General features: G+C 39.8%; 2 protein-coding genes across 2 annotated transcripts in view; one reads left to right on the forward strand and one right to left on the reverse strand.

Moving 5' to 3' along the window:
* Nucleotides 1–12,496, reverse strand: part of TRAPPC3L (trafficking protein particle complex subunit 3L) — a 53,605-nt gene that overhangs the window by 8,872 nt on the left and 32,237 nt on the right. The window lies entirely within an intron of this gene.
* CALHM5 (calcium homeostasis modulator family member 5) lies at nucleotides 928–9,482 on the forward strand. Its single transcript, XM_006205679.4, has 2 exons — nucleotides 928–1,546; nucleotides 4,994–9,482. The coding sequence occupies exons 1-2, from the start codon at nucleotides 1,007–1,009 to the stop codon at nucleotides 5,381–5,383; spliced, it is 930 nt and encodes a 309-aa protein (XP_006205741.1). The 5' UTR covers nucleotides 928–1,006; the 3' UTR covers nucleotides 5,384–9,482.

Below are 12,496 nucleotides of genomic sequence, written 5' to 3' on the forward strand. Positions count from 1 at the left end.
GGAGGGTGGGCACGAGGTCAAAGGCAGAAAGGCCAATCAAGAGGTTACTATGATATAAAACAGAAACAGACTCACAGACATAGAATACAAACATGTGGTTGTCAGAGGGCAGTGGGGTGGAAAGGGACCGACTGGGAGTTTGAGATTTGTAGATACTGATGGGTATATATAGAATAGATAAACAAGTTTAAACTGTATAGCACAGGGAAATATATTCAAGATCTTGTAGTAGATCACAATGAAAAAGAATATGAAAATGAATATATGTATATTCATGTATGACTGAAAAATTGTGCTATACACCAGAAATTGACATAACATTGTAAACTGACTGTAACTCAAAAAAAAAAGTTACTATGATAGCTTAGGAAAGAAATAATGAGGACCCTTCTCACTGTGTCTTTTATTCAACACTCAAACTCTCTCTGAACTTTTCCAAATAAATTTCAAATGGCCCAAATCCTAAAATTTAGTTCAAGTCACTTTTCAGTTAAAGAGGATATAAAATGAATCTTCCAAATCTTAAGTTAAAGAAGCAAAAGTCTTCAGTAGCAAGAGAAAAATACCATCATGAAACTCTAGACTTGGAGACTTGATCTGGCTTTCAATCAATTGGCTGAAACCCAGTTTCTGCTAATGTTGATTCCTCTGGTTGGAAAATTCCTAGGCTATTATTATTTGTAAGAGTTGGAATTTCTTTCTGATTTTCAATCCAAGCCACATGGAAATAACATAGAAATGGAGGCTGTTCACTTTGAATTTACTCTCATTCTCAGTGTTTTGGCTCTGGTGTCATGGCCCAGTATCCACCAGGAGGAGGCATTGTCTGAGCACTGTTGGGAAACATTCATTCCTGGGGAATGACATTGCTTCCTTATCTGGCTGAAATCAGTCTGAGAAGGAGGACTGTTGTTTCTAATGAAGAAAGAGCTCCACCCTCGGCCGCTGCCACAGCTTCTCTGCCAATAAATAAGAGCAAAGCCTTTGTCCTCCAAGTACCTCCAAAATGGATGCTTTTCAGGGGATTGTAAAGTTCCTCCTCAACCAGAAGACGGTTATTGGCTACAGCTTCATGGCTCTGCTGACCGTGGGAGGTGAGCGTCTCTTTTCACTCGTGGCTTTTAAGTGTCCCTGCAGCACTGAGAACGTGGTCTACGGACTGGTTTTCCTCTTTGCTCCTGCCTGGGTGTTATTGATCCTGGGATTCTTTCTGAACAACAGATCCTGGAAACTCTTCACAGGCTGCTGTGTGAATCCCAGGAAAATCTTCCCCAGAGGCCACAACTGCCGCTTTTTCCATGTCCTCGGCCAGATCACTCTGAGTTCACTGGTGGCTCCAGTGATGTGGCTTTCTGTGGCTTTGCTCAATGGGACTTTCTATGAATGTGCCGTGAGCGGGACCACAAGTTCAAGACTCCTGAGACTGATCTGCAAGGACAAACCCACAGAGTGCTGGAAAGAACTTCACAAAGTATCTTGCGGCAAAACCAGCATGACCCCCACAGACAACGAGGAACTGAAGCTGTCCCTGCAAGCCCAGTCTCAGGTAAGAAAGGACAAAGTGCCTTTCTCTCCCCATAGCATGAGCCTGATGTATTCTCTCTGTACTCCTTTAAGTCAGGGCTGAGTCTGAATCCTGCTAGAACATTTTGAAACTAAATGGAAACTGGAACATGGTGCAGCGTTAAGACAATCTCAGGAAATGCTTTTTAGAGTTTGGATGGCTAGTAAAATTGCTGATTGCATTGTCTTTTCCATTTCCGAAAAGGAAATAGCTTCTGAGTTATACATATGTAAATGTTTAAGCACTTTAAAACAATCTGTTGGGGCGGACTTTGTAAATAATGCATGAGGCTAACTCATAATAGTGTTAACAACAGAGCTGTAATTAGAAGTTACTGCCTTTTGTCAATTATTTTCAAACTGGCTTCTCAAAAGCACATGTAGCATTCATCTATTAAAATACAGCTGAGCCAACGGGGCTACCACTTTTCAAAGCTGCACATAATACAATTAGTGTAGCGATTCCCTTGATTTCTGGCAATGGCTATCTCTGTGCATAAATATTGTCAAGACTGAGAGGGATTTCCTGTACAAAGCGGGTGCTGGCAGCCTCCAGGGAAACCGGGCTATATTCTCTGGGAAGGTTGCATCCTATGCTGTCTGTACTCTACAGTGAAGGAGGTTCTTAACGTTCACTTTAGAAGCTCAAGATTTGGGGCATTATTTTCTTTAAGAGAAGGAAATTGCAGCTTTAGCTGATTGACGCAAGAAAGTAGCTTGTCACCCTTCCAGGTATGTGAGCACAAATCCAGATGTGAGCCTGGCCCTGGCCTCAGGAAGAGACTGAATTCTTACTTGTGAATAGTAGGAATTCATTCCCCAAACAAGCAATAAGAGTACATAAACAGATTCACAGTTTGTCAGAAATGCTATTTAAGATGAAAGGTGGTAAAAATAGTGTAATTTTACTTTTTCATCACAGACTTGCCTTTTCAACAACATAGCAAGGCAAAATCTTCTTTTAAAATCAGACTTTCCAAAACTGGTTGACAGTATAGTCACACTCTTTTCATAAACTGAGAAACCTAAAAATGCTCCCAAACAAAAATCTTTTGTTTAATGCATAAAGCACATCTTAGATAAAAATATGCCAGGCTCCCATATGTCTTCCTTCTTTTGTTGAAGGAAGGTATTAATTACAAATGTTATGTTGTATGATCTGTGTCCTCAGGCACCAGGCTCCATTCATGTAGTGCCAGATCCAAACTCTTATCACTGTGTGAGCGTTTCTTCTTCTCTAAACACAGGTGTAAGGAAATCATGCACATCCTTTCCTAGCTTAGCCTGGGCACACTGATCTGTTTACCTTTCGGAGGAATGAAAAGGACCTGGGGGCTGATTCCTAGTGGGGGATGCATGAGGGATGTTGGCAAAGGGAGCTATATCAAGAGCAGGTGTTGACCGCAGTGCTTCAGACAGGCAGCAGCAACAAACAGTCCAGACCAACAATTGGGTATGTGCATGGGGGTGGAAAAAGTGCCCCATCCATAGGTGGGGCAGAAAAACAAGAATTACAGCTGGATGGCTCTCTATCCTTAAGGAAGGGAGAGTAGAGTAGTGGCAAGAACTCCATCCTGGAATTGATCAACCTTGGGTTTGAATCCTGATTCTGCCACTTACCAGCTATGGGGCCCAGAGCTACCGGTTTGACCCCTCTGAGCCCCAGTTCCCTCATAGTTGAGGGTAATAACACCTACATTGGAGGGTTGCTGGAAAGTATAGAGTTAATGGGCATAAATGGGCATAAAGCTACTGGCACACTGTAAGTGTCCTAAGTTGATGAGAAAAATGCCAGGGTTTGAGGGAGAAGACCCGTGCAGAATGGGACACTATTGAGGGCTGGGGAGGAGCATCCGCCATGTCTAGTCAGATTCTGGCTGGGTACCATGAATTAGGGAAGAGCAAGAGGATAGTGTTCAGCACTCAGGTGAGACCAAGGAGAAGCTAAAGTTATCCAGTGGGGGGAAGACGAGTCTGAGCTGATCAAATAGTTTATAATTCAGCAGAATTGGTTCAGATATTGAGGTGAGATGGTCTACTGACCTACAGGAGGATAGGCTGTGTGGGAAAAGAAAGGTAGAGGTTAGAAAGGAGGAAGATCTGAGGTAGCCAACCATGAGTGATTAAAGTAAACAGAAGGACTTTCACACGATGGGAGCTAAGCCTCATTCATGAGTCATGTCAGAAAGATGCCCTGCATTCAGTAATGCTTCTACATAGATGTGTATACATTTGAAAAATAGCAGGAGGTGATCATAGCTGACACTTACTGAATCCCATATATGTCTACATCACCTCATTTTAACCCCCTCAATTACCCTCTGAGGTGGGGAACCCCTACTTTACACATACGGAAACTGAGGCACAGAGAATACCCATAAAAGGGGAAAGCTAAGATTAAAACCCAGCTAGTGCCAAAGGCACTCAAGTGAGGTCTGAGATTCTGCACAATGACCTCCATGGTCTGAGTCAGAGCTTGGGGACCACTGGTTTAAAGCTTTGGAGCTTATTTGTGGTTCTGTTGTGGTCTGAATGGGCTCATTTGCAGATTGCTGATTCTCTGTTCAAATAGGCCCATCTGGTGAGAAATAATAAGGACCATTTGACTAACATGTTAAGAGAAATTTTGAAATAGCTTTGCTAGTTGCCCACACATGAAAGTAATTCCATTTGTGAAAACAAAAACAAAAAAGTTTAGAAGATAAGTTGAGCTGTTCAGACTTCTGTTTTGGGAATTCAGAGGGGGAAAAAAAAAACCCAGCTGAGCCAGATTGTATTCAGAGGGGAATCTGTTTTTTCCAATTACCAAAATTCAGAACCATCAATCCTGAAGATTCGGAGTGACTCTATTTTTTTCCTTCAGCTTTTGTGAAGGCTTCCAATTTTTATAGCCTCAGTTTCCTTATTGTATTATGTTTGTATTACTTTGTGATGGATAATGAATAATGGTATTTCTCTCAGGGAGGGTCTGCTGTTCTCTGCAAACAATGTAACACGGGAAAAATCAGTTCGCTATCCATGAATATGCGTTTGTCGAGGCCTGAAAACACCTGCCTAAGGAACTGGTCGTTGCTCACATGACCACATTTACTCACGCACAGAATTCGTTCCTCTAGTAGCTAGTACCATGTGAGGGCTTGGCTTGTCCAGTTCTTGGATAATCTCTATTTTTGCTCTTTTCCATTTGCCTGCATTCCGGGTGTTTCTTTGCAAATCAGCAATGGTGGGTAGGATGGAGACTAGAGGTTAGGAAAACCCTAACTTTATTTGACTGTAAAAAACTGTTGTTAATAATTAAGATGAAGGACTTCAACCAAGGTCTGGCAATGACTGTGGGATTAATTTAGCTGTACACTTCCCAATGACACCACCACCACTCCCTGAGAAGTGACTGAGCTTTGTATGTCCTCAATGTTTCTTTCTTTCTAAGATTCTAGGATGGTTCCTGATTTGCTCAGCATCCTTCTTCTCTCTGCTCACCACTTGTGTCACTCGCTGCCGATCTAAAGTTAGCTACCTTCAGCTGGATTTTTGGAAGACGTATAAACAAAAAGAGAAGGAGCAGTTGGAAAATACATTCCTGGACTATGCCAAAAAGCTGAGCGAGAGAAACCTGAAATGCTTCTTTGAAAACAAGAGGCCAGATGACTTCCCCTTGCCCACCTTTGCAGCCTGGGAGGCTGCTTCAGAGCTACATTCTTTCCACCAAAGCCGGCAACACTACAGCACCCTCCACAGGGTGGTGGAGGACGGTCTGGAACATAGCCCTGAGGACGATGAGACCACAATGGTACTTGTGGGTACTGCCCACAACGTGTAGCTCATCATCACTGACTCGCAGTGTCCAACAGTACAGTCATTCTGACATCTTCCCACAGTCACCAGCTACCTGAGTATCTCTGCGTTTTCTCACATTTAGTGTTTCCTTACAAGACAATTACCCAAAGGGAAGCAGGTTTACAGCTCCCACTGCAGACAGTGTCAAGTGCTCAGACTGATGCTGAATGACTGGCCAAGGGTGGTGACAAAAGTGCTTTTGCATTGGTTGGGGTTTGGGCTCAGTGGCTTCAAGTTCTAAGATTTCACGATTGACAGTGAGACTCATGCAAGATGTTCTGCTGCTCTGTGTAAATATTGGTCATGGCATCTGGGGGCAGGTACTCTTAATAGTGAGTGAGCGAGGTACTCTTAACAGACAGCTGTGCAGTGGAATCTGCAGTGTAGTCACAGTGGAAATCCTTCTGTAAATCTCTCCTGCCTCTCAAGGATGTACGAAATTCTATGGCTTGAAATTCATTTCTTTGGAATCTGAAGACCTCGTTTCTCAAAAATAACACATTGAAAGGATATGATACCTAAAATTCAGTGCTTTTCACATGTTTCGACTCTGTACTGAAAGTAGACCCCTATATTCAGGGCTGTATTATGATTTTTGTGGGCTCTAGGCACTTTTGCCTTCATGGACCAGTTTCTACATTAAAAAGTACACGCATACACATACACACAAGCACACACATGTATATACAGACATATATTTATGACTGTATTGATATAAAATCATATACATTAATATTAATGTTAAAGTTTTTTTCAACCTTAAAGTTCGTTTATTTCCTTGTGATTTTATAAGAAACTAAAAATGTTTTTGTGGGCCCCTACAGAATGCAAATTTTGCAGTCTATTATGTAGTACATCCATGTTAGTTTAAATATATATATTAATTCCCTCTAAATCTCTGAGTGGAATTGATATTTAAAGAAGAGGCACCATGTTGTATGCTGTGGCTCACACCTCCCACCACAGAGAGTCCTTGCCTTCTAGTTTGAGAATCCTGGGAATGAACTCCTTATTACCATGGAACTTTATCCCAGGTTGGGGGAAGGACCCTGAGGTAAAAGACCTGGAACATGTCCTGGGGAACTTGGAGGTGCAGAGTCAGGTTGTGTGTGTAGGTGGGAGAGTGGGACATGGGGGCTGGGAGTTGCAATATTTGAAATATTACTTGGGTTTTAAACATGGTGTGTGATAAAATGTTTAACAACTGGCTCTTGGAGAAAAAAAAAGCCCTGATTCAAAGTGTTTGCCAATTTCTGTGATGCAATTTCAAGTTACCAAGGTGATGGCACTGAAGGCAGAGTTAGGAAGAGATGCTAACCATGGGCTCTATGAGCTGATATGAACTTTCTAAAAAGGTTTAACAGGTAGCATTTTTTTGCATTTATTTTGCTTCTAACCAAGCCATCTTTGGTGCATCTGGGTTTCACTGTAACCAAACCAAACCAAACCATGGTAAATGAAAATATGGCTCAATGGCTCTGATTGAGAGATGGGTCTTTTTCCCTTCTCCTTGATTCTGGCTTTAACAAACCAATAGAATGAAGCAGAAGTTAAGCCAGATTGCAAAACTGTTGCAGTTAAGCCTTGGTTTCTGGCAGTGCTCAGCCTGCTGAAAGCCAGCCAGCAGACAGGAAGTGCAATTACCCTGAATGTCCCAAACTCTGAAGAAGACCAAGTTAGCCAAGTGGAGAGACAGAGTGAGGAGAGAGAGAGAGAGAAAGAGAGAGAGAGAGAGAAAGAGAGAGAGAGAGACAGATGGTACTTGGCCAGCCCCAACTGTTTGAGTCGTTCTAGCCTAGGTGCCAGGCATGCGAGTGAAGAAGCCATTTTGGACATTCCAGCCTCAGGAGACATGACGTGGACCAGAACCAGGGAACCCAACCAACAGCCAGAAAAAAGACCCCAGATCTATGGTTTGAGGGAAGTCATTCCAGACATCCAGACTTTTGAGCTACCCCATCTGAGGCTGCCGATGTTATTAAGGGGTCCTGGGTATGTCCTGTCCAAATCCCTTATTCAGAAAATCATGAGCTTAAATAAATGTTTGTTGTTTTAAGCCATCAAATTTTGGAGCAATATGAAATAAGATAGCCTGAACACTAACACATGAGGATCAGAATTTATTAAAGAGAGAAATCAGAGGCAAATTGTGTTGATATATAGACTTATACCAAAATTCGCCCTATGCGTAGGTTTTTTCCTTACTAGTTTTTCCCTTTTGATTCCAGTAAGCAGTATCTCCTCCATGAAATGATCTGATAGATGATGAATAGGTACCTCTCCGAACTGTCTCCACCAAAGCCTGAAGTACAATTTAAATTATTTTGGGTTAAATTTGGTTTGAGAGGAACACACTGCTGTGGGTTAAATTCAATTGAAAATAAACATATTATTTGTCATTAATGTCTAGGAAAAAATGGGAGTGGAAGGTACAAGCCAGGCTGGCCTTGAGCAAGCCAAAACAGATGGGTCTTCCAGTCTTGCTCCTCAGTGTTGTCTTCAGACCACCAGCATCAGCATCGTGAGGGAGCTAGTTAGTAATGCAGAATCAGACCCTACCTAGAACTGCTGAATCGAGCCTGCAGTTTAACTTGACCTTAGGTGATTCCTGTGCAACTTAGATTTTAGAAGTGCTGGAGCAGAGGTTCTCAAACTTTAAGCCTTGTCAAAATCATTCGGATGGCTTGTTAAAATGTAGATTGCTGAGTCTGACTGTCTGATTTGGTAGGTCTGGGGTGATGTGAGGGAATTTGTGTTTTTAACAAGTTCTCAGGTGCTGCTGCTGCTGCTGGGCTAGGGATCACATCTTGAGAACAACTGCTGTAAGACACAGAGCAGGCCATGCTGGGGAATGTAGGCTAGAAGAAAAGCAGAATCTTGGGCCCCGCCCCAGATCTACTGAACTAGACATTATGCTGGCATCAATCTGTCTGAGAACATGGGGTGACTTTCCATTTATTTTCCATTTACTCAACACTACCTTTCATCCTTTAAGGATATTTTAACGTTTTCCTCACATAAGTTTTGCAAGTGTGCATTTGTAGGTATTCTTTGCTGCTGGTACAAATGGTGTCTTTTTTTTGTGATATCTTCCAAGTGATGGTTACTTGAGTACATGAAAAAACTATTACTTTCTGTGCATCAATTTTATATGCCTCTACCTTACTGATTCTTGATTATTTTATTATTTGTGGAACTTTTCAGAATTATAAAATAACAATTTTGCAACCCCTAAGGACATAATGGATCTAGACAATAAATAATCTCTCAACAACTTGTTGGAAGTGTGATGGGTGAGGAGCATGCAACTTGAAGCCACTTGGAATGCCACTCTGTCTTAGCATCACTAAAAATGGGACAACCGCATATTATGTGCCTCCTAATGTTATGCAGTGCAAGAGTAAATACAAAGTACCACCTGTGAAATACCGTTTCCTGAAAAAAAATTAAATCTGACTCTAATCAAGTATTTAGTTCTTGCTACTAGTTTATGGGAAGTATAGGCAAGAGAAAACAAGTTAACTAGCATCACAAGGAAGCAACCAAGTACATCTACAATATAGGACATTCTATTTGACATGTGACCCAGTTTTCCATAGACCAATGGCATTTATAAAATAGAATAAAAGAGATATAAGATATATAACAACCAGAAGCAACATGTGGGTCTTATTTGTGTCCTGTTTCAAGCAACCAACCAACATAGCATATTTTTGAAATATTTAGGGAACTATGAATGGATATTAAATGAGTATTAGATGACATCAGGGAATTGTTCATTTTGATATTTATGATAGTAGCATGTTGGTTTACACTTGTTTTTTAAAAAAAAAGTCCTTACCAGCTAGAGATGCATGTTGAAATATTTATATATGAATTACAATGATGTCTAGCACTTTCTTTAAAATATTTTAGCACAAAAAAGGGAAGAGCTGAAAGCTGAAATAAGATTGCAAAATATTAATACTTATTGAAGCTGAATAGTAGGTACATGGTGCTTATTACATGTTCTGTTTATATTTGTGTGTGTTTGAAAATTTTCATAATAGTTATGCAATAAAATAAATTATGTGTTCACCACAGTTCTTTTGCTGACGCTGTGACAGTCAATCCCTGTTTGCCTGGAGTTTATCCTTTAGTATTATTCTCAGAAAAGGTTCTCAGGAATCCTAGTCCCTGAATTTTACATATTCAAGTTATTGGCCTATTTTATACTTAAAGGACAGTTTTGCTGGTTCTCTACTTGGATATATTTTAAGTGTTACTCCATTGTCCATTGTGATTGAATATTGTTAAGGAAAAATCCAGTGCCATCTTAACTTATTACTAACATGATATTTTTGCCTCTATTCTCACAAAATTCTTTCTTCATCTTTAAAGCCTAGTAACATTACTAAATATGCCTTCAGATAGGTCTTTAGGATCAATTTTCCCTGCCACAAGCTATACTCTTATTATCGAGAAATATTTTCTGTTTCAAGAGAATGGAGTTTGTGAGTTTCCCATTATTCTCCTTGTTATACTGTAAAATTTTCAAGAAACCTTACGGTTTTGGATTCAGAACTAGGCCACTGCTATGTTCCTATTGGAATTTCATTGATTTAATAATAATTTTAAATTACAGCTAAGTTATCTTGTGGTCTCGATTTTTGTATCACCTATCCCTACCCTCTCCTTCTCCTTTTCCCACTCATGCAACCAGAATAGAGTCAATACTTGACTTTTTGACATTTGTAGCCCCTCACCCGTGAGATAAATAGCAAGGAGCAGTGGATCTGTTCATGCACCTTTTATGTGGCAGCTGTGAGGGTGAAGATTTTTCTCCTTTGTGTGGTTGCTGCCTTGATCATTATCATGTATTCAACCCAATCCCATCATTGCCCAAAGCCCCCAAGGGAGCCTAGACTGCCCTGAGGAACTGACACAAGGAAGGATTTGGCTCCAGTTTAATCATTTATAGCATTGGATTCTGACTAAATGTTAATGAAGTCCAAAATGTGTGCTGGGACACTGTGAGGTTTGAGGAGAGGAAAAAGGGCAAGCTGAGCTACTGAGGCTGGACTTGAGCATGGAGGGTAACCTCAGGAGGAGGCCACTGCTACTTGGAGGTGAGGCAAGTGCCAGTGCCTTTGTACTTATAGCTACTTGAGTAGGATTTTGGTCAAGAGCATTAGGTTAGTTTAATCCGTTTTGGAGTTTGGAATATTTTTATTACAAACATAAAATGTCACAGAAGCAACCTAAATGTCCATTGACAGATGAATGGATAAGGAAGATGTGGTATACACACACACACACACACACACACACACACATGATGGAATACTACTCAGCCATTAAAAAGAATGAAATAATGCCATTTGCAGCAACATGGATGGACCTAGAGATGATCATATTAAATGAAGTAAGTCAGAGAGAGAAAGACAAATATCATATGGTATCACTTATATGTGATATCTAAAAAAATGACCTTATTTACAAACCAGAAATAGACTCACAGACATAGAAAACAAACTATGGTTACCAAAGCAGGGAGGAGAGATAAATTAGGAGTTTGAGATTAACATTTATACTCTACTATATATAAAATAGATAAATGACAAGAACTTACTGTATATAGCACTAAATATAAATATAGGGAACTATATTTAATATCTTGTAATAACATATAATAGAAAATAATCTGAAAAAGAATATATAAATGTATGACTGTATAAATATGTATAACTGAATCACTTTGCTGTACACCTGAAACTAACACAACATTGTAAATCAACTATACTTCAATTAAAAAAACAAATAGAAAATGTTTTATTTGAGTCTGGAAAAAAACCCTGCCTTTAGGCTGCTTCAAATAATATTTTCAATGTTCAGTTTGTTAAAATTGAGCTCTGCAGAAAAAATGCTTGTCTAGCTATAAGAGAGATCATATGCTAAATTTTGCTACTCCAGTAAAGATGATAGACAATATTAAAATTTATTAACAAACTATAATGTGCTGGATACTTTGCACATGATTTACATTTAAAATCTCACAAGCATACTCACAAGCATACTGGGAAGGGAGTATTATTGTTTCCATTTTTATGAATAACACTAAATTTCAAAAAAGTTAAGCTACAGGTAAGAGATAGAGCTTAAATCTGGACATAAATGCTGCCTCAGGTTGGTGTATCCTCAAGTGTTCATTTAATCTTTAAAAAAAGTTTCCTCATTCGTACTATTAGAGTGTTGGATTAGTACATGCCAGAGTTTCTTTCAATTCTGTTATCCTAAATCTCAAGGCCAGTGGCACATGAATTCCCAGTGAGCTGGCTTTGTGGTGCACTCCAGGGAATTGATGTCTGTCTCCAAGCTTTCTGGCCTCTGTCTGAGCCCCTGGCCTCTCTTCCTTTCTGCACAGATTTTTCACCTTTGGTTTCTAGACATTTGAGACAGTTATGTTCAAACTGTGCTTCTAGTTTACTGTATCAGTGAGATTGACTTCTTATTTTATTCCCTTAGTTAAAAATGATAACTGATAAAGAAGAAATTTTCAGCAGTGGAAAGTTCAGAAAAGACAGAATAGTCCCTAAACTTTAACTTTTATATCTTCTAGAGTACCTCTTTCTTTTTGACCAGCCATCGTTTCGTAGTTTCAGATTTCCTGGCCCTACAGTCATACCAATGCCAGAGAAAAATCTTTAAAAGTTTTAAATTATAATGAAAACTGAAGTTAAACTGGGGGAAATGAATTAATTCACCTAATCACATTATCTAGAGCATTTCAAAAATAGGATAAAGTATCAACTCAGATGATAATGAATGATTTTGCTTAAGAACAATACATCAAAATATACACATCCTTTGGCAGAGCACATAACCTATAAAATGAGTACTGGTTGCACTGTAACAATATTTGATTCTTAGATTTTTAACATAAAGGGATGTGTTCTGCAGTAATGACTGCTGGTGGGATTGAGATGATTTCTCCTGGAGGTTTTGTTGGTATTTGTGCCATGGAAGGACACATGAGGGCTAGTAATTAATGCTTTTAAAAAGCCTTGCTTCCTTAAACAGCTGACTAACTATGAATGGGTTTCACTGACCCTGTGTA

The sequence above is a fragment of the Vicugna pacos genome, chromosome 8 (genome assembly GCF_048564905.1).
Source record: "Vicugna pacos chromosome 8, VicPac4, whole genome shotgun sequence".
NCBI lineage: Eukaryota > Metazoa > Chordata > Mammalia > Artiodactyla > Camelidae > Vicugna > Vicugna pacos.

Bases quoted from the DNA above. Each gene is read 5' to 3' on its own strand.
- CALHM5 (XM_006205679.4), top strand. From the start codon at position 1,007: ATGGATGCTTTTCAGGGGATTGTAAAGTTCCTCCTCAACCAGAAGACG. The intron at 1,547-4,993 runs GTAAGAAAGGAC...TTTCTTTCTAAG, and splicing joins CCCTGCAAGCCCAGTCTCAG to ATTCTAGGATGGTTCCTGAT.